Below are 9,234 nucleotides of genomic sequence, written 5' to 3'. Positions count from 1 at the left end.
TGGGAGCTGGTCAATATGTTGGTTCGTAAAAAACTCGTAAAGTGTTGAGTCAACAATTGTGAAAATTTGAAAATCATACACGTGAACTGCGGTTGAAGAAATGAGTATAAGAGCGATCTTCGAAGTTTACTTGAGCAGTAGTGAAAATAAGGCCTGATGATAAAATTCAGGGAGCTGTTCATTACTGCGAAGATCGCTATCATATTTACTTCTTTAACTGCAGTTCACATAATATATGATTTTCATATGTTCACAATTTTTGACTCATCACTTCACGGGTTTAATACGAACCAACATAATAACTAGCTCCTAGTTGGCTTGTTAGCTCAGTTGGTAGAGCACTGCACCGGTATTGCAGAGGTCCTGGGTTCAAATCCAGTACAGGCCTGAATTTTTTCCAGGCCTTATTTTCACTTCTGCTTAAGTAGTATTCATTACTCGGTATTCGTTACGGTGGCCAATTTACCATTTCAACTTTGCTGATATATCCTAGTTATAAAGTATTCATTACTGCGAAGATCGCTCTCATACTCATTTCTTTAACTGTAGTTCGCACTTATGATTTTCATATGTTCACAATAGTCCTTTTTACAGTTGTGGGCTTGGTGGCTAAGCCTTTGCACAGGAGTGAGGCTAAGGGTGACCTTGTTATGACAGAGATGTTGATGCTTTTCAAATGCAAATTTCTTTGTTATCATACTAACTAGATACAGGTCTCTATCACAACAGGATCACCCTTAGCCTCACTCCTGTTCAAAGGCTTGGCCACCAAGCCCACAACTGTAAAAAGGACTATTGTTAAGTAATATTTTATCATCTGTTACCATGTTCGATGTAATGTTGGGGACATGTAATATGTTTCAAGACGTTAAATTAAGCGCATACGCCGAAATACTGGAGGACGCAGGGAGCAAGAAAGTGTCATGGATAATATCGTTAGCTTCGTAACTCTAATCACTCCACAATAGATTTCAAGCTACAATTCTTATCATGTCAACCTGGAGGTAATAGAAAAGTAAGGGATCTCACTCACAGGCTTTTGAGGTTGACTAAGTGAGTGAATTAATCAACACTTACAATTCCACCAACTCGGTATTATTATTGAGGAACCCAGAGGGTAGATCTTCTATTTCATTGCCACCCAAGTTCCTACAAGAAAATACCTCCTGGAATTAGGTGGGGAGTCTGATGTCATTACATGTTGTTATTGAGCAATCAATTTCTTACGGCTGTAGATTCTTAATGATTTCATTTCCAACAAATATTATATCATCGGTTACCACTTTCGGTGAGATGTTGGGGACATGTAATATGTTTCAAGACGTTAAGTATGGCACACCCAAATCCTTGGGAACGTAGGAAGCAAGGAAGTGCCTATGGATAAGCATCGCAAGCTACGTGACTCTTATCACTTCACACTAGATTTAAAGCTACCAGTTCCTATCATGTGAATGATTGAACTATGCATGATGGTGGCAGGGTGTGTTTCTCTCCGCTCCGTCTTTCTGGCTGTATTTCTTGAAGCATAGATTTAAAGCTACCAGTTCCTATCATGTGAATGATTGAACTATGCATGATGGCGGCAGGGTGTGTTTCTCTCCGCTCCGTCTTTGTGGCAGTATTTCTTGAGGCATAGATTTAAAGCTACCAGTTCCTATCATGTGAATGATTGAACTATGCATGATGGCGGCAGGGTGTGTTTCTCTCCGCTCCGTCTCTCTGGCTGTATTTCTTGAAGCATTGTTGCTGCACTACCATCTTATTCAGCTAAGAGAGGTTAATTTCCAATCTCCTGTTCGATATGTGCGTTCTCCAAGTTTTGGGGGTTTCGCAGGCCAGAGTTGGCTTCTTTTGAAGCCTAGATCAGGTATACAAAGAAGAGACCAAGGGCACTTTACTCGATCCGTGCAAAAGTTCAGCACCATCAACGGATATCTTACCGGTCTCCTACTACTGTGTGGTGATATAGCTAGTCAGCCGGGACCAGAAACATTCGCGTTTCTCCAGGATAAGAGTAGCCCCAAGATCAAGAACATTCTACCGAACGCGCGTAGTCTTACAAGCGACCACAGAAACACCGAAGGCGATAGTACGATTTAGAACCTACACCAGTTTCAATACCTCGTGTATGCTAAGGATGCTGGCGTGGAATATGTAAACGAAACTTGGCGAGAAAGTGAGGTTCTGGACTCAGATCTGTTACACGCCGGTTACACAATCTACCGGAAGGATCGTATCAACAAGCGAGGCGGTGGGGTTTTGATTGCAGTCAAGTCTGATCTATTTTCTTCAATACACGAGTATGTCCCATCTGTTACGGACTTGGAAATTGTATCTGCGGTAGTAGAAACTGACTCCAACAAGAGGTTTTTACTCTTTTCGTGTTACAGGCCGCCTAATGTCGATTTTAGTTTATGGACCTGTATGAAAAATGTCTCGATGAAAGCAAGTTTGATAATATGCTAATCCATGGGGACCTGAATCTTTATAAGGTCACATGGGATCGTCCTGATTCTTCGATAGGTGCTAACGAACAGCAATTTGTTGACATTCTCAGTGACCACTTTCTAATCCAACACAAGTTCGTTCCTCGACACGGGGAAACAATGTCCTCAATTTAGTGATCTCGAGCGTACCAGATCAAGTGAGCGTAACAGAAGTGTTGGAACCTAATGAGGCAGATATGTTTACTGATCATTGTATTGTCTCATTTGAACTCTCCTCTGCTGTTAAGGCGCCACCAAAACTCCGGCGCTTTGTCTCTGACTACGCTAGAGGAGATATTAATTGATTGATTACACGCTTTAAGCTTGAAGGCCATCTTGCACAGTATCTGACGAGATTTAAAAGATTCTGAATACATATTTCATGTCGATATTTGCAAGAGAATGTATATTGGGTACTTACAATTCTTTCAACTCGGTATTGTTATTAAGGAACCCAGAGGGTAGCTCCTCTATTTCATTGCTACTCAAGTCCCTACAAGAAAATACATCCTGGAATTAGGTCGCAAGTCTGATCTCATTACGTGTTGTTATTAAGGAATCAATTTCTTACGGCTGTAGATCTTTAATGATTTCATTTCCAGCTTGACTAGTGGGGCTAATAAATCACTACACAGTTTCTTGATCTTGTTGTGGTATAACAACCTATAGGTGGTGAAACCTCTGTTCAATTATTACACAATAAAGTATGAGCCTTATTGACGTTTTAACTACGGTACTGATGTACCAACGGGTAAAAAAGGGCAGCCACGTGCCTGAGAGAATGCGACTTTTCATTTTCTACCGCCGCCTGATGTTAGAACATGGATAGTTTTCTATATTAGACTGGAAAGATGCCTTAAAGAAGTTCTATAGGTTTTCCTTTACTATTAATTGATTGATTATATGCTCTAAGCTTGACTTTTTTGCTTTTTACCACCACCTTAAGTAAGAATTGTTTCATTTGTTAGACTGAGAAGATGCCTTAAAGACGTTCTTTAGTTCCTCCATTATTACTATTAATTGATTGATTAATTACGCGCTCTAATCTTGAAGGCCATCTTGCAAAGTACTTGACGAGATTTAAAAAATTCTGAACACTCTGCAGGTTGATATTCACAAGAGAATAGATATTGGTTACTAACAATTCTACCAACTCGGTATTGTTGTTAGGGAGACCAATATAATCCGTTTGTAAGGATCAAACAGGAACTTATAAATTGGTTACTAACAGGTAGGTCAAGTTCGGGTTGTTATTAAAGATTCCAGGTGGTAGGAAGCGTATCTGATTGTGCCCCAAAATCGTGTGGAGAGAATAAACTGTTAATATATTCATTTTGAGGATAAGAAGTAGCTCGAAAAAGTTATGCAGGATTTCAGCGGGCGAATTAACCGCTTAAGAAGTAGGACAATTGCTATATGTGAATATTTGATAACGTACAGCTATTCTCCAGTTCCTAACATTAAAAAAAAAATCAAAAGACCCACGAAAAAAAAATTAAAACACAGTAGGGGGTCGTGGATAGACTTGAATTTGTTAAACAAGTATGCACGGTAACAAAGGGTGGGACTTTTCAATTGTACCACCACCTTAAGTAAGAATAGCTATAGTTTCATTTGTTAGACTGAGAAGATGCCTTTAAGACATTCCTTAGATCCTCCATTGTTACTATATAATGAATTGATTGATTACATGCTCTAAGCTCGAAGGCCATCTTGCAAAGTACCCGACGAGAATTAAAACATTCTGAACAGAATAATTCTGTGAACAATATAATTCATTACGGTAAAGATCAAACGTGACCTTATAAATTTGTTACTGGCAGGAAGGTCAAGTTGGGGTTGTTATTAAAGACTCCAGGTGATCGAAAGTCTATGCACTGTTACATAAAGTAAACAAGAGTACGAATTTTCACTTACAGCCATTCCAGCTTGACTAATGGGCTTAATAAATCACCATGCAGTTTCTTGATCTTGTTGTGGTCTAGCCACCTATAGGTGGTAAAATCTCTGTTTAACTATTACACAATAACGTATGAGCCTTATTGACGTTTTAACTACGGTACTGATATACCAACGGGTAAAAAAGGGCAGCGATGAGCCTGAGAGAATGCGACTTGTTCTTGAAACAAAAGATGTTAGAAGTAAGAATTCTCACTCACAAGCTTTTGAGGTTGGCTAAGTGTGTGAATCAATCAATACTTACAATTTTGCCAGCTCGGTATTGTTATCAAGGAATCCAGGGGGAATATCCTCTATTTCATTGCTACCCAAGTCCCTACAAGAAAAGATATCCTGGAATTAGGTCTTGAGCCTGATGTCATTACGTGTTATTATTGAGCAATCAATTTCTTACGGCTGTAGATTTTTAATGAATTTATTTCCAAGAAATATTATATCATCAGTTACCACTTTCGGTGAGATGTTGGGGACATGTGATATATTTCAAGTCGTTAAGTATGGCACACCCAAATCCTGGAAGACGTAGGAAGCAAGGAAGTGCCTATGGATAAGCATCGCAAGCTACGTGACTCTTATCACTTCACACTAGATTTAAAGCTACCAGTTCCTATCATGTGGATGATTAAAATTTGCATGATGGCGGCAGGGTGTGTTTTTCTCCGCTCCGTCTCTCTGGATTTATTTCTTGGAGCATTGTTGCTGCACTACCATCTTATTCAGCTAAGAGAGGTTAATTTCCAATCTCCTGTTCGATATGTGCGTTCTCCAAGTCTTGGGGGTTTCGCAGGCCAGAGTTGGCTGCTTTTGAAGCCTAGATCAGGTATACAAAGAAGAGACCAAGGGCACTTTACTCGATCCGTGCAAAAGTTCAGCACCATCAACGGATATCTTACCGGTCTCCTACTCCTGTGTGGTGATATAGCTAGTCAGCCGTGACCAGAAACATTCGCGTTTCTCCAGGATAAGAGTAGCCCCAAGATCAAGAACATTCTACCGAACGCGCGTAGTCTTACAAGCGTCCACAGAAACACCGAAGGCGATAGTACGATTTAGAACCTACACCAGTTTCAATACCTCGTGTATGCTAAGGATGCTGGCGTGGAATATGTAAACGAAACTTGGCGAGAAAGTGAGGTTCTGGACTCAGATCTGTTACACGCCGGTTACACAATCTACCGGAAGGATCGTATCAACAAGCGAGGCGGTGGGGTTTTGATTGCAGTCAAGTCTGATCTATTTTCTTCAATACACGAGTATGTCCCATCTGTTACGGACTTGGAAATTGTATCTGCGGTAGTAGAAACTGACTCCAACAAGAGGTTTTTACTCTTTTCGTGTTACAGGCCGCCTAATGTCGATTTTAGCTGGATGGACTTGTATGAAAAATGTCTCGATGAAAGCAAGTTTGATAATATGCTAATCTCTGGAGACCTGAATCTTTGTAAGGTGCCATGGGATTGTACTGATCCTTTTAATAGGTGCTAACGAACAGCAATTTGTTGACATTCTCAATGACCACTTTGTAATCCAACACAAGTACGTTCCTCGACACGGGGAAACAATGTCCTCAATTTAGTGATCTCAAGCGTACCAGATCAAGTGAGCGTAACAGAAGTGTTGGAACCTAATGAGGCAGATATGTTTACTGATCATTGTATTGTCTCATTTGAACTCTCCTCTGCTGTTAAGGCGCCACCAAAACTCCGGCGCTTTGTCTATGACTACGCTAGAGGAGATTTTGACAGACTCCGTTGTTCACTTTAAGCCGCGAACTTGTTCGATGCAATATCCACTGGAGACCTTGATATAGATAGGGACTGGCACAGCTGGAAAGACACCTTCTGAGCGGGTGTGGCCGATTATATCCCGTAGAATTCAAGCATCATCACCTGATGAAATCGTTGACCTGATCAATTGGTATTTCGTGTCGGTATTTACATCTGACCCTGTCACTTGTAATTCAGTTGACGAGGAGTACGCTGGGCCTGATGTTCATCTGACGTTATCGGACTTGACTCTCACAGTCACTCAGGTCTTGGATGTACTGGCCAACCTTGATGCGAGTAAAGCTACCGGTCCTGATGAAATCCCGGCTAGGATTTTGAAGGAGACAGCATATGAGATCGCTCCATCCTTATGCGAACTATTCAAGAAGTCTCTCAGACTGGGCTCCCTCTCCATGGACTGGAAACTGGCCAACGTGGTCCCTGTATTTAAGAAGGACAATAAAGAACATGCCGAGAACTACAGGCCAATATCATTACTGTGCCTGGTTTCCAAGGTGATGGAACACTGCGTGTTCAATTCAATCAAAGACCGCGTGTACAGTCTGATCGATAGCTCACAACCCGGTTTCATAACAGGGCGGTCGTTTGTGACGCAGTTAAAAAAAAGAAAAAAAGAAAAGTCTTTTTATAGGATTACACAATTACTGGTGAACCAGTAGTTTCCATTGTGGTCCTTGAAAACAAATGAAACAAATGGTCTAAATTGAACATAATATCATTAAGAACCCCAACCGGCCGGAGGCAAACCAGTTGGCTATTTACAAGCGTGGCCAAGGATCTGAACTCGGTGCTACCGTGAAACAAATCCAGTGGTTAGGGTGGGACTCGAACCCGGGAGCGGCGGATTACGAGTCCGACACTCTAACCACTCAGCCACACTGCCTCCGCCCAGTTGGTGGAGGTACTCGACTATATCAGCTCCCAACTCGACAACGGGGGCCAGGTTGATGGTCTACCTTGTCTACCTTAGGTCTACCTTGATATGTCGAAGGTTTTTGACAATGTAGGTCATCGCAAACTGCCACACTGCCTCCACCCAGTTGGTGGAGGTACTCGACTATATCAGCTCCAACTCGACAACGGGGGCCAGGTTGATGGTTTACCTTGTCTACCTTGGGTCTACCTTGATATGTCGAAGGCTTTTGACAATGTGGGTCATCGCAAGCTACTCAGGAAGCTGCGTGATTACGGTTTCAGCGGAAAGCTTCTGGCTTGGCTGGAGTCCTACCTCCATGATCGGATGTAGAGGGTAACGGCACTCGGAATGAACTCGTAGGCTCTTCCAGTGACATTAGGAGTCCCTCAGGGGTCCATATTGGGCCCCATGCTATTTCTCCTATATGCAAATTCTCTCTCTGGTGCTGTCAAATCTAGCCACGTCTCTGCCTTTGCTGATGACACCAAGATCTTTCAGTCCATAAAGTCTTCAACTGACGCTGCAATACTTCAGGATTACCTAAGCAGCCTCGTCACTTGGTCGTCCTCGGCCGGCCTAATGTTCAACGAATCTAAGTGCAAGGTACAACGAATTGTCCGGAAACACAATCCTTTGTCTAACATGTACCACGTAAACGAAGTTCCTCTTAGTGTTACCAGCTTAGAAAAGGACCTTGAGGTCGACAAGCTATTGTGGAACAAAAAAGTGTGCAACCAGTGTGCAAAGTCAAATAAGATGCTGGGGTTTGTGATACGTAACATCAGGTCTATCAAGAATGCAGTGAATTCAGTGAGACGTGTCATCTATCTCACGCTAGTCAGGTCACATCTCGACTATGTCACTCAAGTGTGGGCGCCCCAGTCAAAAGAATTGATCAGTAAGATAGAACCGATTCAGCGCGGGGCTTCAAAGTACATCCTCAACTTGCTTTCCTCTGCGAGAAATGCTATAAAGACAGACTGATTAAACTGGCCCTTCTTCCCGTGTCCTACTGGCATTAGTATCTAGATATGGTGTTTTTCTTTAAATTTGTGACTGGTCGAGTTAAGGTTAACCCTACTGTAATCCCCACCAGACGCACCCTCTCAAGAACAACCAGATCTAGTAGCAACACAAATGTAACTCTAATTATTTCCAAAAATACCACTATCAAAGTGGTGTCCCTCAAGGTTCGATTTTAGGCCCACTATTGTTTATTCTATACATTAATGACCTTTCTAATGCCTCTGAATTATCAGACCCTCTACTTTTCGCTGATGACACCAGTATCTTTTATTCTCACTCAAATCTAAATTGCTTAGAATCCACACTTAATGATGAACTCCAAAACATTGACGTTTGGCTAAAATGTAACAAGCTTTCAGTTAATATAAAGAAAACCAACTATATAATTTTTAAAACCCAGAAAGAAGAAATTTAACTCCAGCATTTCTCTCTCCTTTGGAGGTAAACCCCTACAACAAGCTAATGTTACAAAAAACCTTGGGATATTGACAATCATCTCACCTGGAAATACAATATCAGCTATGTATGTAAACAAATCGCTAAATCAATAGGTATTATATTTGGGTCTCGCTTTTCCCTATCCTCTGCAACCAAACTCACTTTGTATTACACCTTAGTTTATCCTTATATCGTCTATTGTAACTTCGTCTGGTCGTCCACATACATATCTAACTTAAATAGAATTTATTATTTGCAAAAGCGAGCTGTGCGGGCTATCACCAACTCAGACTATCGAAACCACTAGGAATTTTAGATATTTTCCAAGTCAATACGTTTGAAATCGCCAAATGTATGTTTTATTTAAAAAATAACTTATTACCCCCATTGCCTCTCGATATTTTTGTAAGGAATAGCCAAATTCACAACTATGGTACCAGAACAGCCAGTAATTATCGAACGTATTTGGGCCGTACAAATGTCAAGCAATTTACAATTCTCTATCAAGGTCCTAAAATTTTGAACTCTCTCCCTATTTCAGTCACTCGTTCGTCAAACTTTCTCAGCTTTAAAACAAAATTACAAGAGTTTTTACTTAAATAATCACTGAATTGGCCAAGCC

At 41.2% G+C, this 9,234-nt stretch overlaps 2 protein-coding genes across 2 annotated transcripts; both read left to right on the top strand.

The window, feature by feature from the left end:
• The first annotated feature begins 5,081 nt into the window (after positions 1 to 5,081).
• On the top strand, positions 5,082 to 7,478 carry LOC148734333 (uncharacterized). The gene is made up of 4 exons (XM_088752762.1): positions 5,082 to 5,092; positions 5,789 to 5,886; positions 6,410 to 6,726; positions 7,203 to 7,478. Exons 1-4 carry the CDS (start codon positions 5,082 to 5,084, stop codon positions 7,476 to 7,478), a joined length of 702 nt encoding a protein of 233 aa, XP_088608888.1.
• Positions 7,479 to 7,556: 78 nt separating this feature from the next.
• LOC148734332 (uncharacterized) lies at positions 7,557 to 8,132 on the top strand. Its single transcript, XM_088752761.1, has one exon. The coding sequence runs from the start codon at positions 7,557 to 7,559 to the stop codon at positions 8,130 to 8,132; it is 576 nt and encodes a 191-aa protein (XP_088608887.1).
• The last annotated feature ends 1,102 nt before the right edge of the window (positions 8,133 to 9,234 follow it).

The sequence above is a fragment of the Stylophora pistillata genome, chromosome 3, assembly GCF_964205215.1.
Source record: "Stylophora pistillata chromosome 3, jaStyPist1.2, whole genome shotgun sequence".
Taxonomy (NCBI): domain Eukaryota; kingdom Metazoa; phylum Cnidaria; class Anthozoa; order Scleractinia; family Pocilloporidae; genus Stylophora; species Stylophora pistillata.
This window is presented reverse-complemented; position numbering and strand designations above follow the sequence as displayed.